General features: G+C 41.7%; 1 protein-coding gene across 8 annotated transcripts in view; it reads left to right on the top strand.

Annotated features, from left to right (window-relative positions):
• Window positions 1–13,246, top strand: part of Sv2b (synaptic vesicle glycoprotein 2B) — a 257,782-nt gene that overhangs the window by 182,291 nt on the left and 62,245 nt on the right. For 6 of the 8 annotated variants that reach the window (XM_046436674.2, XM_046436683.2, XM_046436718.2 and 3 more), the window contains 2 exons: window positions 2,907–2,996; window positions 11,991–12,838. In XM_046436674.2, the coding sequence (XP_046292630.1) occupies window positions 12,388–12,838 (451 nt within the window). In that variant the 5' untranslated portion in view covers window positions 2,907–2,996; window positions 11,991–12,387. The remainder of the gene's footprint in view (window positions 1–2,906; window positions 2,997–11,990; window positions 12,839–13,246) is intronic. The other 2 variants (XM_058577038.1, XM_058577039.1) reach the window with 1 other exon arrangement.

Here is a 13,246-nt window from a genome sequence, read left to right as displayed (position 1 = left end):
GGAGAAGCCACTAAGGGATTTAGCCAGGCTGTGTGGAGGGGGCTGATGGCCTTGGGGAAATGCAGGAGAGAGACACACATTATGGCAGTGCTGCTGGAATGGAGTTGGGGGCTTGTCTCCAGACCTTACTTCTTTGGTATAATGTCAGAATTTAGAAGTTATTAAGATCAGAAAACAAAATCTGCCAGCCACATAAGAAGGGGATTGTCAATACTCTGTTTTCTGTGGGTTCATTTGATGTTGATGGTCATGGAGGTCTTAAAGGTCAGACTCAATTCTATTATTGGCTTAGTGGTTTAAACTATTTGTTCCTTATATTTGAGGCAGGCTTTCCACATGGAGAATTGTTTTTGAATCAGCTCTATTTTGGGAAGAAAAAAAATGTGTCTGAAATGCCCAGCAGGTTATAATATCTCTTTGCTCTGGTAGGCCACTGGAAATATGACCTACCTATAAATGCTGTGGTGTGTCTGATGAGCCTCCAGGTGGCTGTACAGCAGAAGAGGGTTTCATTTTAACAGCTCTTACTTTTCTTCCAAAAGAAATATTGCTTCTCAGGAAAAATAGACACGGAAACAATGTCCCCCTCCCTCACCCCAAACTTGTCAGCTTTTTTCCCTCTGATTGAACCCCAGTTCTAATGGTGCTAGTCTCACTCCTTAAGCATCCAAGTGTCAATTAGCTGACACCCTCTGTGGTCACTCAAGCCCTTCCCAACCTGGCTCTGAGTGTGTCTCTTCTACATGTGTCGGCAGTCATCCTCCCAAAGCCCCTCCTGGCTCTTGCTGGACTCAATGACCCCTTCATAAGATAATTTGATGTTACCCAAGTTTGCTGAGATTCTTTGTATAATTCTATCCATCTTAGAGTTTACGTAGGGTACAGATGTTCTAAAGTGATTTTATAGGGTTGCGTTCAGTTGTTGCTTACAGTAAAGGCTCTTCGCCAGGTAACTTAGTTAGATGGTAAAATGGAATTGTCAAGGATCTCTCTGTTAGAGAAGAGAGGAGGCCAAGATCCCCAGGGTGTAAGTGTGGAGTGTCTGGCCCACAGGCCCTCCTGGGGGCTGCTGATAGTATCCTATGTACATTTAGTGTTCCCTGAAGCTGTTGTTGGTTTCCAAGAGGCATTGGTCTAGCAGCTGGAGATGCAATAAGGGTGTTGTGATGGGAGGCAGCTTAGTTTGGGAGAGTTTGAATCCTGACTCTTGAATTTATTGGCAGCGTGATCTTGGCAAATGACATAACCTTTCTAAACCTTAGTTATCTCATATCTGGAACAGAAAAGTAAAGGTATCTATTTTCTAGCATTGTGAAGTTGCAACTCGATGATCAACCTCAATTATTCAGCTCAGAAAATGCTACTTTCTCCACCTCAAAGGCAGCATTTCCTATTTGGGTGGTATTTGAAAACTTCTCTCTGGCAAGGATCATCTATCACCTCTATTCTTCTTAGTTACTTTAAAAAATATCAAGTCACTTTTCTTAATTTATGTATTTATTTAGGAAAGAAACTGTATTAATTCTGTAAATACAGGGTATCTACAAAAGCAAATACAATGAAAACAATACCATGTTACATCTTTAACTCTTTTGAATTTCAGGCTTTTTTCCATTTCATTAAAAAGGACAGTTGGCAAATTAGCAAGGAGGTGGGAGAGCAGAGCTGGCCCCTAAGAGACTCTTCTATTAAATTAAAAGGCATTGAAAGAACGTTGAACATGGAACCACTTTTCCTCTATGTGATTTGATGTTATTTAATGATATGTTTGAATACCTTTTGAATCATGTCAGGTACCATAAAAGGTAACATCTTTGCTTTGGGAAATATTCACCTTCAGAATCAGCCAGCTGGGAACAAGTATCAGTGGTCAGGATCCTCACGGAGGTGGTGTGGAGATTCAGGGGTCTGCTCCAGCAGAGTGTGGGGGAAATTTTTTTTGGGGGGGTCTCTTTGAGAAGGCTGAAGATTTGCCTGTAGGGCAAGTTAAGGCTCCTGCTGTCCTTTTGGCTCTGGTATGCATTGCTGCAGGATATAGTGAATACACAGAAAGGCCTATCTCTATGTGTGTATTTATAAAATAAAAGCTATTTTCATGGAGCTCTTTCTTGGTGATAGGCACTGTACCAAGCTTTTTGAAAATATTAATTCATTTAATTCTCATAACAACTCAATTGCCAAGAACCCATATTCTCATTTTGCACATGAAACAGAAGCTTCAACAACCCACTGCAATTGTGATTCAGTTTATAAATGACAGAGCTTGACTGTCTGTCTATTTGCAATGGGCAAGAGTTTACTTTACAACTCTCACTCCAAGGCAAAAAATATCACTAAGATTTCTTTCTTGATGAAATCAAATCAAAGTAGGATTGGCAAGATGTTTAAAATTGGTCCCTTAGAACCGACTTCCTTCCCCATTCTGGGAGACCACTTATTGAAATAGTCACCTGAACAGTCAGGTGCCTGGCTCCTTGGTCCATGGCTGTAGCTACAATGGATCTCCTCTCCTCCATCTTTCTGCTGCTTGATGCTGCCTTCAGGGGCAGCTTTCTGATATCTGCTGGCAGTTCTGCTTTGAATGAACCAAAGACACTTCTACTCAAGGTCTCTTGATCTTGCTGACAGGATGTGCTATGGGTAAGGGTTCTTACAGCTGATCCCAGGCTTACAGGGAAAATAGCCTCCACAGACATCCCATAGCTATTCCACATCCAGAGTGCTGCCTGCAAGAGGGGCAGGTGCTGTCTCTTTTCAGGGAGCTCAATGTGGAACCTCTTTTCCTCTATGTGATATGTCGTGCTCTGAGTTCCTGTAGGCTGCAAATCTGCCTACAGGCTGAGTTCCTCTAGTGGTCGGGCATCTCTGGAAGTCAAAACATCAACCCCTTTATTCTTTCCTTCTAGCTCAGCTCCTGAAAGGACTTAACCTATTGGAAGCTGTGGGTGCCCCTTTGGCCTTGCCTGTGAGTCACAAAGAAAGGACTGTTTCCTGAGGTAAGAGAACTTAGGTTAGTGATTCTTGACTTTAAGTGAATAATCTGGAGAGCTTGCTAGTAAAGCAGAGTTCTGTCCTTCTGTCTCACTGAGGTTGGGATGGGGTCCAGGGGTCGCAGTGACATAGCACCAAGTTGATTCTCCCGAAGGGGGTTTGAGGATCATACACTGGAAAAACATGACCAGACTTTAAATACAGAGGAGCAGAGAAGGAGAAAATTGGCTTTATGGGGAGTAAAGCACCAACATTTTAGATCATCCTGCCAGAAATTCTCGCATAAACAAAATACACATTTATATGTTATATAATAGTATGGATATTATTGGTATAATGACATGAATATATCACTTACCTAGCAAGTTCACCTGGCATTGCAGTTGACAATTTTTTCCCCCTAAAATGTTAATCAAAATCATAATTGTTACATTACCATAATACTTAACCATGTAAATACATCATGATTTATAAACCCAGTCCCTGTTGTTTAACATATGGGTTGTTTTCAAGGTTTAATGTTAGAAATAATGTTATGATTAATACATTGCTCCATAAATTGTTGTCTTTTTTTTGTATTTTAAAACTAAGAACCATTCTGAAAATTCAAACTAAAGCTGGTATTACTTTGAAGGATTTAGATTAATGTATTTTATTTTCCACCAGCCAACCAACCAATCAACCAAACAATTTGATAATCAATTGTTTCTCATACCTTGGGAACTAGCTTTCTGTTCTAACATACTATCTCAGAAAAGTGCTTCCCATGTCAGACTAATGAACCCGTGTGGTTCTAAGTGGGGCAAACACCTATAGCGATTGATGGTGCCTCAAAGAACTGTCTCCCATTAGAAGCCAGTTAAGTCCTGGTACTTTCAGTCCACGGGTTGATGTAACATATCCAGAAACATGGCTCATGGGGTGCTTTTGACTTGATTTCAGTTAGGCACTGAAGAACTATCAACTTCCTTCATTCAGCAAACATTTTCAAGAACCTTCTATTTTCAAGACTTTGCATTTGGTGTTGGAGATTCAATAATAAGTAAAATTCAGGTCTTTGTCTATCCTGAACTTGCTCACAATCTGCTGGCACAGATAGACACATAAATAGTATAATGTGGTAAAAAGAGAGACATACACAATGCCTTGGGACCCATTGGAGTAGTTCTAAATGTTTGAGAGTTAAAAAGCCATCAAATTAGTTTAAAAAATGGTTATTTGGTTTGTAAATGTTGCTCTTAATTCTAGAGTCAATATCTTAGATATTAAAATGAGAATAATTATATTATATTTAATAGATGGTTCAAAGAATTTTTATAGATACATCAGAAAAAGATAATGCTAAGTGACATTAACCAATCCTAAATAACTAAATGTCGAATTTTTTCTCTGCTATAAGGAGGCTGATTCATGGTGGGATAGAGAGGGGGAGCATGGGAGGAATAGACAAACTCTAGATAGGGCAGAGGTGTGGAAGGGAAAGGGAAGGGGCATGGGGTTAGAAATGATGGTGGAATGTGATGGACATTATTATCCAAAGTACATGTATGAAGACACGAATTGGTGTGAATATACTTTGTATACAACCAGAGATGAAAAATTGTGCTCTATATGTGTAAGAAGAATTGTAATGCATTCCACTGTCATATATAAATTAAAGAATTAATTTAAAAATAATAAATACATCAGAAAATATTGACTCACATTGCTAGAAAGGGCCTTAGAAATCATCCAGCACAGGAGCTCAGGGGCAGAGCACTTGCCTAGCATGTGTGTAGCACTGGGTTAGATCCGTGGCACCACATAAAAGTGAACAAAATAAAGGCATGCCGTCCATCTACAGCTTTAAATAAATAAATAAATAAAATCATCCAGTACAGTCTTCACTTGAGCAGTAAGGGGTAGCAGCCTCAGAAGTTGTGTGACTCATCCAGGGTCCCTCGGCAACTTGATGGCAATTCTGGGACTGCAGTTTGGGTCCTCTGTCCAGGGTGCAGAGGTATTTCTTTTATCTCCTGCTCTCTTTAAGTACTCAATATTGGCATGATTTCTCAAAAGGGAAACTAAAGTAAGAGGTGATATAAGGGTTAAGAAATTTCTCATCCATTGCTAGGTTTGTGAATGGGATACCCTAAAATAAGACATTAACCAGAGAAGAGCATATGCATTTTGTGTGACATGGGCACCTCGAGAAATGAATACCCAAAGAAATGGGGAGATCTGTGTATTTCTGTGCACAGTTGTGCAGAAGCGGGATTGGAGGGTGGAAGAGTGTGATCTAGTGGTAATCGCTGGAAGCAACTCAACAGAGGCTCATTTGTTCAGATTCTTCTGTGTCCTTCTGTCTTGAGATATAAGGATGTCCCTTTGTTTGAGGTATAAGGCAGGCACCTAAGGAACAAAGATTTTATGACCTACTTTTCAGGAAGGTTTGACTTGTTTCAAGGGAGACCAGTAAAGACAAAGTCAGCAAAAGGGAGAACTTTTTGCTTCTGCTGTGTTTTCAAATACCATAGTTGGGGCAGCAAGTCCTGAGTTCCTAAGCGTGGTGTCTCTTAAGCTAACTGGCACCTATTATCATCTTGTTAATCTGAGTTTGTTGACTTGCCTCTTTCTTGTTCATGTAAAATAGATTACAGGGAGGGCCTCAACTTTTTCTCAGGCTTTATCCCTCAAATTCCTACCAAATTGCTTCAGGAGCACAGAAGGGTGCCTGGTTACCTCTGAAGCACAGGGTACCCACTATTTTCTTCTTCAGCCCTGATTCACTAAAGATGAATCCCTCAAGATCAGTAGCAGCTGAAGCCACAGCTGCTACTGACTCTTGCCAAGGATAAGTGTGCCTATCCCTCTGGAGTTGGTGCTATGGAAGGGGGCTTTGCTAAGGGCACTATCTTCTGTTTTTGTTCACAGCAAAGTTGCTACATTCTGGGCCCTTGATATTTCACCAAGATGTGACTGAATCTGTTGAAAGCTTCAGCATTAGCCCTCTCCCCAGCTTTGACCCACCAGGGCATGACCAGGCTCTGCCCCCTCATTCTCTTTTTCAGTAGAAAGCTCATGGTCCAGGATATTTCCATATAGGCTCTCAAGTCAGAACATCCATCAGCATCCTGGGATGAATACAGCATAGGCTCTCGGTGCAAAAACAGTACTTACCTACATAGAGCAACCTCTCTCTTCACGGAGTGTAACAATGCTGCCAAGGAAAAAGAAGTTCATGATTGCAAGAAACAGTAATTTCCACCAGCAAATAGATTTTTTTTTTTGGATGGTGGTAGTGGTGTGGCAGCAGCTTTATTAAGGTGTAATTTAAGTACCACAAAGTCCACTCATTCCAGATGCACGATGAAATGATTTTTAGTGCATGAATTGAGTTGTAAAGTCATCACTGTAATCTAATGTTAGAAAATTCCCATCACTCCCCACCTTTTCCAATTCCAGGTTCATCGATAGTCAAACCCATTCCCACCCGTGGCACTAATTCATTTTCTCTGTTATGTATTTGTTTATTCTGGACATTTCTTATAAATAGAATCATATAAGATGCGGTCTTCTGGGGTTGCCTAATATCCATCCAAGTTGTGGTCTGTAATAGTAATTTGTTCCTTTTTGTTGCCAATTTATATTCCAATGTATAGATAGACCACGTCTAATTGGTGCGTTTGTATTGTTCTCAGTTTGTGGCTATTTTCAGTGATGTTGCTATTAACTTTCATGTGCAAGTCTTTATGTGGACATATGTTTCTGTTTTTCTAGGGTAGATGCTTAGGATGGAATTGCTGGGTTGTCTGTTAAGTGCATGTTTAACATTTTGAGAACCTGCCAAGCTGTCTTCTAAAGTGGCGAGACCATTTTATGCTCTGACCAGCACTTTCAAGGGCTACAGTTCATCACATCCTAGCCAACACTTGTTATTGTCTGCCCCATTGATTATGGCTATTCTAATGTGTGTGCAGAAGTATGTCATTATAGTATTAAATCGGTTTTTGTTGAGGTCTTCTCACAGCATATAATGTGGTGCTCATTGTGAATTGCCAAAAGAGAACAGTGAATAAAAAATGTAATGTTTCCCAAATTTATTTGCTCTTTTTTTTTCTCTTAAATGAGCATATTCAAGGCCAGATGTTGTACAGAATAGATTTTGGGAAGCATTACATTGCTTGGTTATATTTTAGCTGTGTTCTCTATGATATTTAATTATGGACAAGTGTTCACTGCATAGTAATTCTGAATCAAGCAGCATTGATGCAGAAGTAAATAGATTTGTAAGAGATAAAGGAAGACATTTAAGAGATTAGCACTAGGACATTTTTGAGAAGTGGTTTTCATTAGTCACTAAACTTTGGTTTGTTCTTCTCTGGAGTGAGACTGGGCTCAAGCGGAGATCCCTTTCCTTACAATCCTCTACGACATAGGTACTGTCTTATAACCATCTTACAGATGAGGAAACTGAGGCACCAAGTGGTTAAGTGCTTGTACACAGGTAGTATGAGGTCAGAATTTGAACCTGGGGCCCTCTGACACCAGGATCTTTGTCACCTATTCCCCCACCATAGTAAAAGGGCAGATGAGTCTGCAAAAAGACTTTTATTTGTCTTGATTTTACACAGAAATTATAGGGTGCTGAAAAGATTTTTTGTCCAGAATTCAGGTGCTTGGAGTTACTATGGTTCCAGTCCTTGGCCTTCTCCTTTACCCACCATACTGGGAAATGTCCCACTTGCTTCCCATTTGTCTTTCCTCCCATCCCCATGGGCAACACCTTTTTCCAGGCCTTACTCACTTCTGAACTGTTACCAAACACACACAGACACACGCTGATGTGTATGTGCACATGCATGCACGTGCGTGCGCGCGCGCACACACACGCACACACACACACACAAGCTTCTCTCTGGTTTCACTGTCTCCAGGTTTTCTGTTCAAGACCAAGACACACTCCCAACAGAGAGATCTTTCTAGACTCCTGCTTTGCACACAATGCTATGCTCACTTTAATAATCCTTTGCTCAAAGAAAATCCCCCTCCTGAGCAGGGCACTCAGTCAACCTCTACGTACTTCTTCATCAGTCTCCCATATGTCCCCTTCTTGGATCATTTGCTGTAGGTCAACTGGCCTCTTCATCGCTGCCAAAACAAGCAAAGCCATTGGTACCTCCGTGCCTTTGCCTATCTTCACTCTGCAGCCTGTGATATGTTCTTCTCTGTTGTTGGGTTCTCTGAGCCCTTTGCTGCCCTTGGGTGCTCCTTTACCTTCACGATGCCATCTCAAAAGATCCAGCACGTAGTGGTCCCTTGCTCCTCTGAAACCCCTTGGAGAACTTACTATCTATCTGTGACCCTGGGTCACCTCTCTAACTTCTTCAGCCTCCATCACATCTTCTGCAAAGTGGGATAAGAATAGTCCTGCCTCAAAGGGTGAGAAGAACAAAGCACATGGTAAACTGAGCACAGCACCTGCCACAAAGACACAAGACAAGCACTCAATAAAGGAAACATGATAATATTATTAATAGTTAAGGTTATAAGTTTTAGTACTGCATTATGCTTTGTGTTGTTTTAATCTGATTTTCTCATAAAAGGTAGACCTCCTGAGAATGGGGATCTCATTCCATATTTACTATAATGATTTAAGTTAGCATTCTGGGAAATGTTTGTTGAGGATGAGCAAACAAACCCTAATGGGGGAGTCAGAAATCCAGCTTAGCTCTTCTGTCAGCTCAGTCTGTGACCTTGACTTATCTTGGTTAGTGAAGTCCCTGATAGTCTTTCCTAAATCATCCCTCACTTCCTATTGGAACACGTTTTCAGATCCAAGCCCTGATATTGACTGTATTGATTTGGGCCCATTCTTAATACTCCTAGGCCTCAGTTTCTCCATTTGTAAAATGGATAGAATAATCTTGTTTTTCTGTTCACTCTGAGAATCAATGAGTGCGCTTGTAACACACTCACTTTAGTGGTCAGTTAATAATTGCTCTTGTGGTTGTTTTATCATGGCTAGTTAGCTGATAAACTCTAGGTTTGTTGAATGTATTAGCTTCTTGAGGCTGCTGTAACAAATAGTACAAATTTGGGTGACTAAATAAAAATCTGTTGTTGACGAATTTTGGAGGCTACCAGTTCAAAATGAAGTTGTCAGCTGGCCAGCTCCTTCTGAAGACTGTGCTGGAAAATCTGTTCCAGACCTGGCTCTCAGCTGCTGGTAGCTTCAGGCCTTTTTTGTCTTATAGATGGTACTCTCCCTGGGTTTCCATATCATCTTCCCCCTGTGCACATCTGTCTCTACATCCAAGTTTCCCCTTTGGATTAGGACCAATCCTCATATTGGATTAGGACCACCCTAATGATTTCATCTTAACTTGATCACCCCCTATAAAGACCCTGTTCCTAATGAGATCACATTCTGACATCCTGGGGGCTAAGGCTTCAACATACCTTTTTAGAGGAACAGAATTTAATCAACAATATTGCAAATAATTAATTGCTGCATTCTCTAGAAATTGTACTGCTGTCAACAAACAAACAAATAAACAACTTGGCATTTCTCAATTAAATAGATTTAAAAAATTATAAGAATGTTTGACTGTGAAGCCCCTTTATTCTACTGCATTTAAAACTGCATCAGGCAAGTGGGATTAGTGTTGACAAGGATCTGCTTCTTTCCATAGGCGAGTCTCAGAATCTTTGCCCAAAGTGGTATTTCCCACATGTGCTTTTGAAATCACAAATCCATCATTTCTGGCTCATGACACTTTTGCAGGGCCTCCAGAATGGAAATAACACACCAGATCTCAGGCAGTTGGCATTCCTTTCCCGTTTTTGTAGCACTCTGCAAATTCTCATGCTGTTTACATGTGATTTATATTTCTCCTGTGGTCCCTAAATGTATGTAATAAAAACAGATTTAGAATATTAATCTGACATGTTCAGGCCAGCATGCTCTAATATAAATTTATTTACTGGGGATGATAAAAAACCTGGAAGGGTGGTTAGTAAATATTTCTTGCGGGCTCCCATAGCACTTTTGAAGTGCAGTCCCCTGGATTCCCTGTGGTGCTCATGGAAAATACAGATTTCCAGGCCTCCTGCACTTTGTGTCTTGTGTCTGCACTCCTGTCTTTGGGGAGGAGTCCTCGGATTTGCATATCTAATGAGCCTCTCACTGGTACCCTGTGGTTCTGGCCCACATCTGAGAAAGGCTGCTCTCTGGCGTTCTCCTAGAAGGAAATGTATTGTATTGTTGGGGTCAGATGATTTCCAGAGCTGGAGTCTGTCCACTGCTGAGGACTAGGAGAGCCAGGTGGCAGATGTGGGGCAGAAGACCCAGGGATGGGCTGTGGGCAGGAGGAGGCCAACCCATTGTGAGGTGACATCTGCTGAGCCTGGGGAAAGTACAGTAAATCTCAGGTGTGATAGCGAGGACTGTAAGAGTTGATGGCAGATGTACTTTTTAGCAGGTAGGTTGAGCTGGGGAGTGAGTTTCTGGCAGCCCTGGTATGCAGAGACCTGAGCATTTGTCCCTCTGGAGGTCTGGCATTTTGGCACAGTTGGAGTGCAGTGAGGGAGGGAGTGAGGGAAGGAGTGGGGCGGCCTCTGCCCCTGAGAAGTGCTCAGTGAGGTGGAGCAGAGCCACTTGGGGAGTTGTGTGCAAACCAGAGCTCTGAGCCTTTTACAAGGTCTGGGAATTTGTGTTTTTAAAGTTCCCAGGTGATGTAAAGTGACAGTCTCTCAGAGCACTATTAGGAAGCACAAGGGCCTGGAAGGAACTGGCTTTGGGACCAGTGGACCTTGTGTTGATCCTAGCTCTGTGGCCTTGTCACATTACTAACCCACCTTACTAACCCTCTGTAAGTGGAAGACCTTCCTTCCTTCCTTCCTTCCTTCCTTCCTTCCTTCCTTCCTTCCTTCCTTCCTTCCTCCATTCCTTCCTTCCTTCCTTCCATGTTCTGAGAATTTCAGATAAAGGATGTGAAACATTTAGCACATTTCCTGCTATAGGGTAGGTATCATTAAATGGTGACTCCAAACCTTGTGAGACTTGAGATTCTAGGAAGGTAATTTAGGGCAGAATGTCAGTGTGTTGGGTACAGAACTCACCAGTGGGAACTAGGGATTGAAACTGTGATATAAACCAGGCCCCTGGCTTCCAGAATTGGAACTAGCAAACAACAACAATAATAATATCAGGGCTTAATTCAGATTAGACACTTTGTGTATAATCTTATGAGTTAAGTACATTGTTATCCTCATTTTACAGATGAGAAAATTGAGGCTTGGGAAGGTGAATGAATGGTCACCCAACCATTATGTGGCAGAATTGAGTTTTAGACTCAAGAAGTGAGGCTCTGGGTCTTCACCACTCCTTCCTGTTCTTTCCCATTGAAGCCAATACTAGGTCAGAGTGGTCTTTGAAGCACAGTGTTGAGCCTCAGGAAAACTGTCCTGGATTTATCTATTTATATTTCTTTCTTGTCTTCCTTCTCTGTCCTCCCTTTTCCTTTTCTTTCCTTCCTTTCTTTCTTCCTCTCTCCCTCCCTCCCTCCCCTCCTTCCCCCACCCTTCTTCCTTTCCTTCCTTCCTCATACAGCCACTTCACAGAGTTAGAAAAGCTGGCCTTTTCATAACAGACATTGAACTCAATAAACTTCTTCTGTTAATACAGCCCTGATAAATTCAAAGAGGAAATCTGGGGCACAAAATTATCTTGTACCAAAAATTCCTTGACCACTTCATGATTCATTCGTGCATAAGATTTGACCCCTTTCATGGGTTAATCAGAGCTTCAGAGGGCCTCTGACTTGGTTTCTTCTCCCTCCTCCTTCAGTCTCACTGAGTCACTCATCATTCAGTTGATACGAATTCAAATGTTTAATCAAGATTTCCTCTACCTCACCCATGAAGCATTGGCATGACTAAATATATTGGTTTAATCCTGAGACCATTTTGTCAGAACTTCAGCCTTCTATAACATTCTTCTCTTTCTCTATTCTCAGGGCACAACCTTCAGTGGCAGAACAAATCAGTCTAGCAAGCAAGCTGCCAAGTCTACTTGCTCCTTGTCAAGAAGAGCAGCTGGGTCCATTTTTAATCAGTACATCCCAGCCCGTGTCTCTGGGTCACTGAAGGAGACCAGGCCAGAGCTTGCAACTTTCTGAAGACCTCCAAATAGACACTGAATGCAAAATAACTCTTAGGTAATCTTTGCACAAACCTGGTTGTCTTGAGAATCAAATAGGAAGAAAACAGGTGTAACTTTCACTCAAGAAGACACATGAACATATTCTATATTTAAATCCTACACACGGATGATGGTTATTGGAACAGCTCAAACGTCTACCACAGAGCAAGAAATATAGCTGAGAGATAACTAGGCAGCCCCAGAGTGAAGAGATGGATGACTACAAGTATCAGGACAATTATGAGGGATATGCCCCCAGTGATGGCTATTACCGGGGCAATGAATCCAACCCGGATGAAGATGCGCAGAGTGATGTTACAGAGGGCCATGATGAGGAGGATGAGATCTATGAGGGCGAGTACCAGGGCATCCCCCATCCAGATGATATCAAGGCCAAGCAGAACAAGATGGCGCCCTCCAGGGCAGATGGCCTTCGGGGCCAGGCAGATCTTATGGCTGAGAGAATGGAAGATGAGGAGCAGCTGGCCCACCAGTATGAGACCATCATTGATGAGTGTGGTCATGGGCGCTTCCAGTGGACCCTCTTTTTCGTCTTGGGTTTGGCCCTGATGGCTGATGGAGTGGAGGTATTTGTGGTGAGTTTTGCCCTGCCCAGCGCAGAGAAGGACATGTGTCTGTCCAGTTCCAAGAAAGGAATGCTTGGTAAGTAGAAATTTCTAAAGATCATTCTTCTTGTGCATTCAAAAATGTGAAGAGGCAAAAAGTAAAATACATGTAATGCCTGTCACTGGTAGACACCTTAAAATATACCAGAGTGTCCCTGCAAAATTGTCATTTTATACTCATTTTGCAATTAAAATATTTTTATCTCAGGGAAATCAACTCATTGGCTCAACTTTACACAGCAAGTAAGTACCAGAGCTTGGTTTCCTATCCAGGTCTGTTAGACTTCTGAGCTCTTAATTTGTTTTTCAAGTCTTGTTGCCTCCCTGTGAGTCAGATTTATCTCTAAATATTAACCATATTCCATGTCCAAATTACAAATACACTTTGGAAGTGGAAGACCAGAAATCTCTTCCATTCAGTCCATCTTTCTGTGTCTTTCCAGAA

This window comes from Marmota monax, unplaced genomic scaffold (genome assembly GCF_021218885.2).
Source record: "Marmota monax isolate L192 unplaced genomic scaffold, Marmota_monax_Labrador192_F-V1.1 WCK01_AAM20220418_F8-fsc00005, whole genome shotgun sequence".
Taxonomy (NCBI): Eukaryota; Metazoa; Chordata; class Mammalia; order Rodentia; family Sciuridae; genus Marmota; species Marmota monax.
Note: the sequence above shows the minus strand (reverse complement) of the source record. Positions and strands in the feature narration are given on the sequence as shown.